We start from the raw sequence: 12,874 nt of genomic DNA, 5'->3' as shown, positions 1-12,874 counted from the left end.
TGTGGCAGGAAACTATGTACCTGTTGCAGATGGCAGTGGGCTTTTCCAAATGCAAGATGTCCGTGGATGCTTCCTGAGCTTCTCCTCCTGTTTTTTCAGAATTGGATAAACTCTCTTCAACCCTCTGATCTCCCTCTATGTGGATTAGAGGCACCTCCCTTGGGCTCTTCATGAACGGTACACTGCAGTCCCCGGACCCAGAGCCTACTCTACTGCCAGGGTACTCCTGGCTAGACCTATTTCGACTGCAAGAAAGATGCGACTGCTTGAAGCCCCGTCTCCTCTCACCAACTGAAGTGGGCATAAGTGGATGTGATGTAGATATTCCTGCATTTGCGTCTTGTTGGCCACCAAGTGCAGACTTGCCACTGTCTACGATGTCAGCTGCCAGTCGATTGGCAAATTGCTGCACATGGATCTGGGATTCTCCTGAGGCTTCTGACTCGATGCTATCTTCTGGATCAGCAATGATCTTGTTTTTCCTCATTAACGACTCAATGGAGCTCGACCAAGTCTCGTGGATCAGCATGTCTGTCATTTGGTCCGTCTTACCCCTCTGATAGAGGCAGGAGTCTGACTTACAGAGCCCTGCAGCTGACACCGAGCAGGAGGGGTAGATATTTAGAGTGTCTCCATGCACATTGCGGGCAAATCCATCAAAAGAGTTGGCTTTAATGGGCGAGTTTACAGTCAGTCGTGAGTCTGAGGAGCGCCGATCAGGGACAGAGGACTGTCGTATACAGAAGGGTGTCCTGGGAGATGGGGGGAAAAGGCTGTTGTTCCACTCTTTCGTCTTGGCAATACCACATTCTTTGTTCTCCTTGTCCATATCACGAAGCATAAATCTGTAGAACTCCTCCGTGATGCTTTCAGTGCTGGACTGCTTCGATAAACAGGATGAGGCTCTGACGTTGAGGTGACCGTTTTTCTTTGTTGCTGCTTGCTGCACGGCTGCAGCCAGAATGCTGCTTGCATTTTTCCCAGCATAGTAGTCTAGGAGAAGATCAAACTCTCTGCCTTCGGTCTCCATCTGGTTTACCATGAACCGAGAGAACTCGTCTGTGATGCTCTCACAGCTTGACTGCTTTGAGATTGAGCTACCTCGGCTCAAATTCTGACCTAACCGACAACCAGGACCCAAGGTGTTGGATGTTCCTGCAGGATCAGCCTCTTCCTCTGGAATGCTTTCGTAACTAGATGCTTTCCCCCGGCTCCACCTTTCGCACTGCAGCCTGCTGCGCTGCTGGCCTGTTTTGGAGGTGTCCACCACATTGAGTTCAGGGCAGTTCATGATCCTGGCTGTGACTTCAGATGCAAAGAGAGCAAAAGGATCCTGCGGTTCATCAGGATTGATGGACTCATCCACCACCCGGTTCACCAGCCGCTCCATCAGCTCAGGTTGCTCCTCGGTTTTCTTCTTAATCTCACTGAGTCGCGGCGCTCTGTGTTTTCTAGACGCCACATTGGCACCTTGGCCTTCCTTTCTCCGGAGCATTGTGCGGCAAGCTGGCATCAAGTAGGCCTCTGGGCATTCAGGGCACGTCCCCTTGAGAGCACAGAACCATGGCTGCTTCCCAGTGGAGTTCTCCAGGCAGATTGCTGCCAGTTCTGTGGCCATAGAGACCACAGTGGAAGCCAGATCCTCAGCGTAGCAAGAAATGGGGGTTCTGGATTCAAAATCCGCCCTCATCGTAAACAGAGAACTACATGAGTTCAGAGAAGACTGTGTGGTTAAGGAAGTCTGTCGACTCCTCCTTTCTATGCTGTTCACTGGGATTTCACTTAATGTTTCTTTGACAGCACCAATGCTTTGCTGCTTGTCAGAAAAGTCTTTGAGTTGACACAGACTCTGTCTGCATGACAACTGGGGCTGCTTCTCCTTGAACTGAACAGAAACATTCTGCAGCATTTGATTATCCTTAAGGCTCTGCAGCACATGAGGCTTTTCAGCACTGATCAGGCTCTCACCACTAACGTGGAGACCGAGGGAACCTAACTGCTGTAACTGACCCAGTCGACTCTTGCTTTCCTTTGAAGTCGCTGGCTCATCCACACAAGCGTCTCCCTCTTGTGTTTCCTCAGACTCTTGGCCACATCTGGACACATGGCTGATTTTCTTTTGTGTCAGGCAGAGAATATCAAAGAGCAGGGTGTTTATACTGTCCTGCAGAAAAACCTGAAGGTTGTGAACCTCTCCTCCAGCTCCTTCCAGTTCTTTTTTCTTTTTTGCCTTCTCTAAAGCATGCTTGAACAGGCTGTCTGCCACCTCATTTATTACATCATCCACCTCGCTTTCATCCAGGCAGTATTTCCTCGGACATGTAATGCCATCCACTATCTTGTTATGAGTGGTCTCCAGCAGGTGTGCCACACTTCTGTACCCTTGTGGTTGAGTCAGTACTTCAGCTGCTTCCCTGTGCAACACTTCAGCAATGTTGGCCCGAAACGCTTCCACGCTTGTGCCCTCTGCCACGTTGCAGTGTAGTGGTAAGGCTGTGGAGGCCTTCGCAACGGACATCAGACCCTGCAAAGCTGTGTGGACCTCAGTGGAGTCTACATTACCGCACTCCTCTGCCTTCTCCGTTAGCTCCACAGCTGCCACTGCCCCAGCCACCTGAGCCATGCCACACATGGCTGATGAGACACTGTAGTCTCCTCGCACTGTGGCGCCCCCCATGCCCTCCTCTGTGTTTTCTTCTGACGCAGATTCAAGGGACAGTTTTTCAGTCAGCTGTGGGTTTGTAATAGTACCAATAACGCTAGCAGCACTGGCCAAAGCCACCTCCACACGTTTGTGTCCTCCATTTTGGGTATGAACATGGGACTGGATCTCCTTCTGAGACATTTCTGCAGTTTTTGCAGAACCATCCTGGTGCTGTACATTAGAAACTTGTGTTTCTGGCCATTCAGAAGCCCCTTCAGAACTGTCTGGACTCTGAACTATGACAATTTTGGGGAGGTCGAAGGAGCACGTGCGTTGCTGTGACGGCTTTTTGGTCATGTAGGGATGGGGCCGGCTGGATGGACAAGTAGAAAAGGACACACTGACAGCAGCTTCGGAGACAAAGGAGGCCTCATCCTGAGAGAGCCGTATGAAGGCGTCTTGCAGTACTGACTCAGCCAGATTTGTGGCATAGTGACCAGCTGATTCCTCAGTGTGGATGCTGGCTGGTGGACAACCTTCCTCCTGGTTCTGATCAGTGGCCAGCGGCACCCTGTGAGGTGTGGGTCTGACACAGGTCTTCTGTGTAGACTCAGCTGAGCTCTCTGTAAGTTCTCTGCTGTCTGGTTCTGTGAAGAAACAGAGAAAAGACACAACATATATTTAATGTCTGCACACATTTCTTCATAAGTATTTAGTTTTGTGAAATGTGCAAACAGTAAAAGTGACTCAAATCTATATTGGTTATAAAAAAATTCTTATTGCAATACAAATTAATCATTATCTTGATTTAAAGTACTTTCTATATCTAGTGTACCAAGACTCATTGCTATAATTTGTGGGGACACTTTGCAGAAATAACACACAAAAAAACAAGTTACAGGTTACATTTTTTTTGCCGGTTTTAGACAGTCTTGCATTAAATTTGTACATTTCTAAAGCAAAGCCTTTCGCCAAAGAGTGATGAAGGTCACCGTTTCTTAAGCCATCATCCTCACTGTCGTCCCCAAGGTGCTCTGAGGCCGTCAGGAAGTCCTCTTCAATTGATGAGATGGAGCGGTTGGTGTCATCATCAACTCTCTGTCCGACGCCACGACCAGGATAAAACTGTTGCTCCCTCCCCCACTGCATGCCCATAAGGACCTTGTTGAGCTCAGAGATGATGCTGGCAGGGGGCGCCAGGCGCATCTTCCCCGAACACTGAAGCAAGCACACGCCTGTGCTCCTCTGCTGCCCACCCTGAAAGAAGCGCATATGGATGTTTATGGAGGTAGATACTCTACATGCATAATGCACGCACTAAGCATATGCAGACTTTAAGTTAAACACCCACTCCCTTCACCGTTTGATCTTTTTTAAAAGCACTCACAGGGGGTCTTTTAATCATGATTATTCCGTTTTTTTGCCAAAATAAAAAAAATCATGTCATTTTTCTACAGAGTGGTAGCTGTTCATTAGAAATTTGCCTCTGAATTATGGACGGGACCATTGGCACAGAGCAGCCGCCCTCCCTATCCCTGATACTGAGAGCTCTCTGTTAAAGCAGAGCAGGGAGCTTATTGACCGCATTATATTTTCTACGTCAGAAATAAGCTCTTTTTCAACCAAGATTTTTTTCATCTATTCTTGATTTACAACTATTTTAATACAAAAATATTCCGAAATACAATTTTAAACAGAATTTTCTTTCATATAAGTTCTCCATCATGAGAAAATGCCATAAGAATAAAACACCAAAAACACTTTTTTTCATCGGAGTGGGTCTATACAGTGAAATTACAAAGAAAGCCATTTATTTTGTGCGTCTGTTGGACCTTTTTTCTAGCTTTCTTTGAGGCTTCTGAATTTAATTTTAATTCTCTGTGCATGTGTCTCTTCCTGTGCATTGACTCTGAAAAAAATTGTTTTTTAACAGTGATGGATTTAGAAGAACCAAAAGAGCATTGATCTTCTAAGGTATGGATTTTTTTGGGGGGTATTATTTTACTAAAGTGTTCTAAATCAAAATTTTGTAGTATTAAGTCAACTTTTCACCAGATGGAGGACTTTCATTTTCACAAACATTGGTCAAACTTTTTCTTTTCAGCATGAAGCTGACTCGACTGCTGGAGAGGAGGAGTCTTTGTTGAATATAAGCTCACATGGTGAAGGCAAAGTGTGTCTAGTGATAAAGTCACTTCATTTTCCCTGAAACTTTCAAGAATCATTTATCATACATCTTTTATGCATTACTTTTCTTTTCATTTATCTACTTCTGTCTGATTTTTTCAGTCAGTTGGCACAGGACAAAAGTTAGAAATGCTAGTAGAGCGTGACATGAAAGTAGAAAGCAAATACATTAACATTCAACATTTTTTAGGATAGTTTTGTTTGACAAAAAAAGATTAAAATACTTTTATGAACTATCATAAGGAGATATATTACCTCAGACAAAAGCATAAAATATTGTTTTTATACAACAAAGCAGCTCATAGTACACAGTCTGCAACACAGGGGGGCTTATTCAAAGCGTGGAAATGCTTGTGAGAATTTTAAAACCATGGAAAACTTACCTGCGGGGGAGACTGTGGGTGTGTTTGGCTGCAGTCTGGAGCTTCTAGGCCCCCGAGCAGTAAAATTTCATTTTCTTTTGGCTGATGGAGAGTCAGCAATTCAACGAGCTTTGGCAAGTCTGGAGACATTGATGCCAATTTCTGCAAGATACATGCAAAGCACAAAGGTAGGGCTCACTCATAGAACTAATCATAATATTGTGACCTTTTTTTCTTTTCCAGACTCTAAATGTAATCTTATTTGGTTCCATGTTATTCCAGGTCCCACGAAGATTAAAATCCTGTCTGGTGAAAGGGGCCGAGTGTTGCATGAACAACTATCGATTGCTCACCAATGTCAGAGTAATTTGCAAAATCCGCATATCATCCAAACAATCAGCCCTCTTATTTTGGGTAAGAATCTTGCATCCATGGTTACAGATGTGAGCTATTTATGCAAAGCACAATGAACAGAGATCCTGAGAGACGAAAAGTCGGCAAAAGACAGAAAGCAAGCAAGAGACATGAGATGAGGGAGGGTTCGAGTGTGGAACAGGGAGGTGCTTACCTTCATGCTTTTCTCATCCCGACAGTCCGTTTTCTGAGAGTCCAAAGTCACAAAACAGATCTGTAAAACCAACATGATTATATATGGCATCCCAATAGATGTTTCAATGCATGCACCAAGTCATAACCACCTTTGCGAATGCCATTGACTCCAGCACTTGAGTCAACACCTTCATGTGACTTAAAGCTCTAGTTGCTGCTTTTTGTTTGCCAATGAATGTAGTATAACCAAGGCTCTCATTGGCAGAGGCCTCCACAAGAAGACTCTCCTGTCTGTGAGGGGCTCAGCCTCCCTCTCCTCCTGCCACACACGCCTTTGCCTCAGGCTGCAGGTTTAATGGTCTATGATGGAGTCCTTGTGTCAGCGGTGGGAGTTGGGGACTTTCTAATGGCTGTTGAACTTAAAAGCACAAAGCCTGTGATGTAAGTTGGCACAGTCAAGTAAATAAATCAAGAGAAACTATTTTAAAAGGTCGGGTTCCCACCTGAGCAGCCACATTCTAGCATATATGACCAAGGGACCTTGATGTGGTGCTTCTGTCGTGCACACAGTCCTCCTTTGCATTCCAAACAGTGAGGTTGTCGTTAATGATCAAACTCTGCGATCTTGTGAGTGACTGGGGTGTTCTTATCCTTTCAAATGCAAAAGACACCCAGTTGGGATGCTGCTGCCTATTTAAGACACCCCTTCCAAAGCTCCCCAGTATCTGCATCTGTTTCACCTGCCACCATCTTCCCCCTGTCTTTTTTCTCTGTTCCTGCAAAAAGAATATCTAGTTTCAAAATATCATTTTGACAACTTTTCAAGAAGTGTTTGGTTTGATCTTTACAGACCTTTTGAGAAGTATTTTTTAAATGTGACATTTCCTTAATACTTTTAAACAAATTTTAACATCAAGACGAGCATCAAATTCTGTACACGATTGCAGACCATAATTGGATGTTTGTCACATTAAAAAACACGGGATAAACTGTTATGTTTCTCACATGGCTCCATTTTGACTTAAAGTTTGTCATCAGATATTTGCAACCATCAAGCATTATGAAATCATGAAATCTGCAGACTCTCACCATTTAGTAGTGTATGTTATGAACATTGTGAAAAGCAGTAGAATAGCTTTAGATTAGTCTCTTAAATTAGCCTTACGGTTACTTCACGATACAAGTATCACACGCATGACAATGGCGGTTTCCACTTTTGATGAACCTCAAAGGAACTGCAAGACACACTTGCGCTCCTCTTAAGATGTGTCTTGAACCGGCCGCTCCTCTTTACGACCCTCCATTGGTCCAGACAGCTTAAAACCAGAATCACCCATACAGGTCAACCCACATATGAGTGCATGTGGCTATGGCTTATAATATATGGTACGGCTTGTGACAGCTTTATTCTGTTAGAAAAAAAAAGGTTTTCAAAGAATATTATACAGATTTTGTTAGTGAGACAGGATTAGAACCCAAAGACAGAACCAGAAAATTTTTCTTGATCTCCACCCTTTATGATGTGATCAACAGTTTAGAATGCTGAAGAAAGTCCAAGAAATCATAACAGTGTTCTTCCCAGTCAGCTACCATTAAAATGCCACTTGATCAAAACTGCTTTAGTTTTTGTTGGGTTTAGACTAAAATGTGTTGTTTTTTTCTAAAAACCTGTCAGTTGTTCTGCTACTGTTTCATTTCTTTAGAACAGAATGTCAAAATAAACATTTTTTGGGTAGTGAAGGCTCCAGAAGGCCAGTTTAAAAAAGCTTTGGAATGTTATAAAGTCTTTAGCCTGTAACCCTGATTGATTATTATAATATTTATCTTTCAGGCAGGCTGTGCTTCACCTTTAGCCTCAATCTGAATACAATTAGAACTTCTCTCTTGTTACTGCCCACGCACAATGATGACTGCATTGTACTCACAGAGGTAAAAACAGTCTGCCTATTTGGTCTCCATTACTTATGTCAGTTTACTGTGTGTGATGAGGGCCTTTTTGCTAGAAAAGCCTTTAAATGTCAACAACATGCACACTGCTACAGCAACAAACTCACACCATTAACTGAAACATAGACCATGGCCTAATATTACCATTTTCTGGCACGAGTCCTTTTTCGAGGAAGGTCGTTTTTTAGGATATTTGCCTCTCTTTATCTATTGTTAGCATAATTTATGTATCTAGAGGCTAAAAAGAGACTGTATTGTCTGAATTTTTTACCTACAGTAGTTAAATTTAAATGTGCTTTGTCTGTTTTTTTAGAGCACCTCAGCAGTATTCACATGAGCTGATATTAGAAATTGTTCGAGGAGAAACCAGCGACACCTTCCCCTGCCTGCCGTCACACCGTCTGCTCAGACTGAGTGGAAAAAGAAACACAAATGATCTTCCTGACCTTAGGAGAGGTTGGAGCAATTTAACCCATCAGTCAGTGAGAGCCAAGAGGCAGCTGCTCCAAATTTAGGAAAGAGAAAGCCATATTGGCATCTGATAGTGGCACAAGCCTGGAGACATACTCTGATTCCATCCGTTTTTAAGAAACAGGACAAACATCATCTGAGGAAGATAAAAGGATAGCTGGAAACAAAATACACAATCGATTTCTGTGTGATAAATAGATTGTACAAAGTCAAAAAGGTGTGAGGTGGCAAAACACAGTCCTGTGCACAGATCTCCTCTTCACGTTTCAGAGAGCTAATACACAGTGATTTGAGGTCAGAACAAACACAGTACTGTCACTCTGAGGAATTCAGATGGCCTCTTGGTACTTCCAGGATCAATACTGCCTTTTAATTTGAAAATATTTTGAATTGCTAAGGGATATAAAATTCCCAGCAGCTACTGTTTGTTCAATACAACAAATGCCGCTGATGTGAAAAACAAAAAAATATCACAAACCCAATGAGTCAAAAGGTCGATGGCAACCGCAAACACCACTTTTTGTCGCTAAATCTGCAGACTGTGCTCTGGTCATTTAGTAGTGTGGGTTATTTATGAACATTAAAAACGAGAGTATTGCTTCAGTGTATCTGTGATGGACATTTCTTCTTATGAAATACAGAAAATACTTTTGCTCATTCCAGATAACAGGTTTTGAAGTGGTGTCTTTTCAGAAAGGCAATCTTTTGAGTCTGGTAAACTGATTGTACAAACACTGCTGCCCTAAGAAACCCTGCGGAAGATAAAAAGCCTTTAATTATAGTGATCCTGGAGTTTTTGTGTTTTTTCTGATCTTAAATTGATGTCTACAGGTATTTATAACTGCTTCTTCTCAATGTCGAATTAGGAGGAAACAAATATTTTACACCATTTTTTATCATCTCGAGGTCTTTTTCTTTTCAGAAACAATGGTGGGGTAAGGTTTGCAGAAGCAGCTTATTATTGAATCGAGATATTCCAGTTTTGTCTCCACTTTTCATCACATAAGTCACGGAGTAAAAAAGGCACTAATCCTGCATAGGTAAAATGTTATCTTGGCGTTTTAGTAAAAAGATTTTCACTTGCATAAACAAAAGGCATTAAAAGGGGTGGCCTAAATACGGTACCCTAAATACCTTTTAACCTTGATTCATCCTGTGGTTTGAGAGCATGAAATCTTCTGTCTGATGACCCCCAATGCCATTTTGCTGTGTTATTACACTTCCTATGATAGGATCTGGGTGTGTGTGCTCCATGCGGAGCCTGACTCATGCAGATTACAGCCGTGCTCAGGATTTAACTGAAACTTGACTCTAACCACAAAGTGCTGATGGACTGCTGAGCTTAAAGTGGACAGAAACTCAATGAGCTACTGAGAAAATTAGGTTGAGATCAAATGACAAATATGTTCAAAAAACCTTTTAAAAAATATTTTTAGCGGAATAATAGTATTGGCTTTTGTAATGGTAAATAAATGATCACCTTAAAGTAAACCCTATAGGTGCAATGATAAACAACATTAAATGACAGGGGCCTTGTGTTATGACAAAACCCTTTCTTCTCAGTTTAGGTTTTACTCACACAAAAGCAAACGTAACAGTTGGTGGAGAAACACTTGGTCTAAATCTGCAGTTTTATTTTATTTTTTTATTTTTTTTTGTCTCAGTTACAACTTCTTGCTATAATTACCTTAGTCTTTCATAGCTCCTGGTTAAATTTAGCAATTACAGCAGTTGTTTTATGGTAATCCTATTGTATGATTTACGTAGTTTCAGAGTCATTTTTGGGTCTTTCCAATCATTAGCGTTTTTAGAAACAATCTATCTTCGTATTTTTTAAAATGAATTTGATTTATTTATCTATTTTTACGTCTTTATTTTTCTGTTCTCTTGTATTTGAAAGACAAAAAAAAAAAAATACCACCATTTCCAATACCACAGTTGGATGTTGGTTCGAATTGTGGACATTTAACTCTTATGGTGCTTCCACTCTGAGCTGTTTGGTCCGCTCCAGAGTTGCTTTGGTTGGACAGTCCATTTGGTTTGAGAAATATGAAAATGAATTCTGGTGAGGACCAAACACATAAACTCAGGTCTTCCTGAGAACAAGAGTTGTGGTTAAAGTGAACTCTGTGATTCAGCTGCAGTTGTAAAAGCAACAGGGCTATCTACAGATAGGTGGGCTGTGTGGCCTCCACGGTTGGGAAACACACTAATCATAAGAACTACAAAGTTCATAACAGACTAAACTAAGTGAGTAATGTAACCATGCTGCATTATGAATGACAAAATACACAAGAGGAGAAAAGACAAAATGCTACTACAGATAAGGAGTTGATCACTTACTCAAAAGATGTCTAGAGGGCCAAAAATCACTATTTTTCTGGTCAGTGCTCTATACAAGCAATATTGCCCTCAAATGAACCACAGTTGCGACTACGTGACATTTCTAGGAAGTTACTGCTATCGATATATTTCATCATCTTCTAAATGATGGATCTGAAGAACAGGATCTAAACTCATTACCACTTTAGTCACAAACAGAAGGCTTAGTCCAAACTGTCCTCATGGGTGAATAAAGGCTGTCTGTGGGCGAACAATGGGGAAAGCTGTACTGATCACGCAGCTAGTGCGCACAAAATATCTGTCATTGGCTATTCGGTGAGCCTGTAGAGTGAAAATGTTCATGCACATTTTTTCTAGATGCAGTCAGTAAGAAGCCAGTACTTGCACCTTATTAAAGACTAGAGCAGGGGTGTCAAGATCCAGGCCTTGAGGCCCGTTGTCCTACATGTTTAGTTTGACACCCTTGGACTAGAGCCTGGCATTAGGACATCGTACAAAAGTATCAACCGTACGTCATAAGTGCGTGTAACTTACATTAGCCTTTCAAATGCTTAACAATACATTTACCACACTCAAAACAATCGGATTTTCCATTTTCATGAGTTCCCAAGTGATGGCCTCTAAGAACCACAAGGGAACTGCGAGACACACATGCGCTCCACTTAAGTTGCAGCCACCCCTTGTTATGACCCTCTACGGACCCAGACAACTCAAAAATCCATAGCACCCGTACATATCCACCACTTGTGTGGGTGTATATGACTAAGGCTTGCTGGTGACGGTAATTAACCCTTGTGCTATCTTAGATGACCCCACCCTTACATTGACGTGTTCTCCCTACCATGACAAAGGTGGATAAAAGTGGAAAGATTTCATGTAATCCATGGACACCAGTGAAGATCACAAATCATTGAAGAAAAAATATTCAGCGCATTGTCTAGTGGGTCTAGATGACCCAACTCCCAATGTTAAAGTGCCTAGGATAGCAAAAGGGTTAAAAACACATCAGCTGACTCTCTAAGCTCATCTGGGCTTTCAGCTTTACCCCTGATACTTGGATGAGCTGTATAAAATGCCACTGACCTCTTATCAGTATCACTGAAAAGTGAATGTTATCCTGCAGAGTTGCCCTGCATGCTAAACAGTTTAGAGTTGGCACATATATGCTGAGTCATTGTATAAGCTTCTAATGGTGTTTTTCAAATGTGGGTCATCACTGGAAAAATCCTGTTTATGGGTAAAAACAACATGCTTTTAACAGCAAATATAGCTGGACTAAGCGGCTGATGATTAGGATTTCCTTCTTAATGAATAGAGGCAAATGTATATTGTTGAAGTTATTTGCTGGAAAATAATGTTGCCACTAAATGCCAAAGTCAAATTTATTCATTGCACAATATTAAAACAACCTTTGAATGCTCAAAGAGGTGTAGAGTGAGAAAAAAGTCATCACTGTCATAAGAAGATAAAAACATCATAAACCAGAAAACATCAAAGCAACCATACAAAAAAATGTGTGAAATTGAATAAATTCAAATGTAATGAGCCTGTTTTCTATTTTTTTTGAGTTTATGCTTGAGATCACTGTGACAACATGTTGTCAATGTAGTTTTTTTTTTTTTTTTACGAAACCAGTAAGCACATTAGAATGCCATTATGAAGAACTCGTACAGAGTAAACTCTTAGAAATAAGAGCTGATACTTGACCCAGCGAGAAAAAAGTGTAAGCACATTTCTACCGAATGCAGGCTGACTTCTTTCTACACTTAGGCGAACAAATATAACTTGTGTGCTCACAGACATACTTTCAATTAACCATTTTGTGCATGGATGCAGTCCCTAATGCTATAAACCTCTACACACGTTCAGTTTGCTTTGTTCATCCTGGCTTCTTTCCTTCTGAGCAGTTCGCTTTTTTCTGCTTACTACTCAGATCCTCCCACACACAGCTGTTGATTTTGCTGCCTCTGCCTCCCTTTTTGCTAGAAAACGTAATAAGTAGGCTGTGTTGGCTTATATATTAATTACATTGTGCCCCCTGCCTAATAGTACCAATTGTAAAATGCACACAAATCTGGAGGCTGTTGAGTCCCGTAAGACTTTGGTGCCATTGGTTCCTAATTTTTAGAACAAGTTACAGTGAATATTTAATCTGTTGTAAAACTGTGTACTTCGCATCTTCATTCCAACAATAAATTTAGATAACAAAATGAGTTTTTATTTTGTTTAAATATTTTTATCTGAAATGTTCGGATTCTAAGTTGTCTTATGAAAACAAAGACATCAGGGGGATGATGATCCGACAAAGAAGTCATTGAGAAACTCCTTCCATTATCCCAATTCCTGCCAACAAGGATCCCAAAAAATCCAT

General features: G+C 41.6%; 1 protein-coding gene across 2 annotated transcripts in view; it reads right to left on the bottom strand.

Moving 5' to 3' along the window:
• The window catches only part of sphkap (SPHK1 interactor, AKAP domain containing), a 36,731-nt gene that overhangs the window by 5,024 nt on the left and 18,833 nt on the right, over positions 1-12,874 (bottom strand). For both annotated transcript variants that reach the window (XM_020708402.2, XM_020708403.2), the window contains exons 4-7: positions 5,762-5,821; positions 5,215-5,355; positions 3,637-3,901; positions 21-3,291 (exon numbers count right to left, since the gene is read on the bottom strand). In XM_020708402.2, coding sequence (XP_020564061.1) covers positions 21-3,291; positions 3,637-3,901; positions 5,215-5,355; positions 5,762-5,821 — 3,737 coding nt within the window. The remainder of the gene's footprint in view (positions 1-20; positions 3,292-3,636; positions 3,902-5,214; positions 5,356-5,761; positions 5,822-12,874) is intronic.

Source organism: Oryzias latipes, chromosome 13 (genome assembly GCF_002234675.1).
Source record: "Oryzias latipes chromosome 13, ASM223467v1".
Lineage (NCBI taxonomy): Eukaryota > Metazoa > Chordata > Actinopteri > Beloniformes > Adrianichthyidae > Oryzias > Oryzias latipes.
This window is presented reverse-complemented; position numbering and strand designations above follow the sequence as displayed.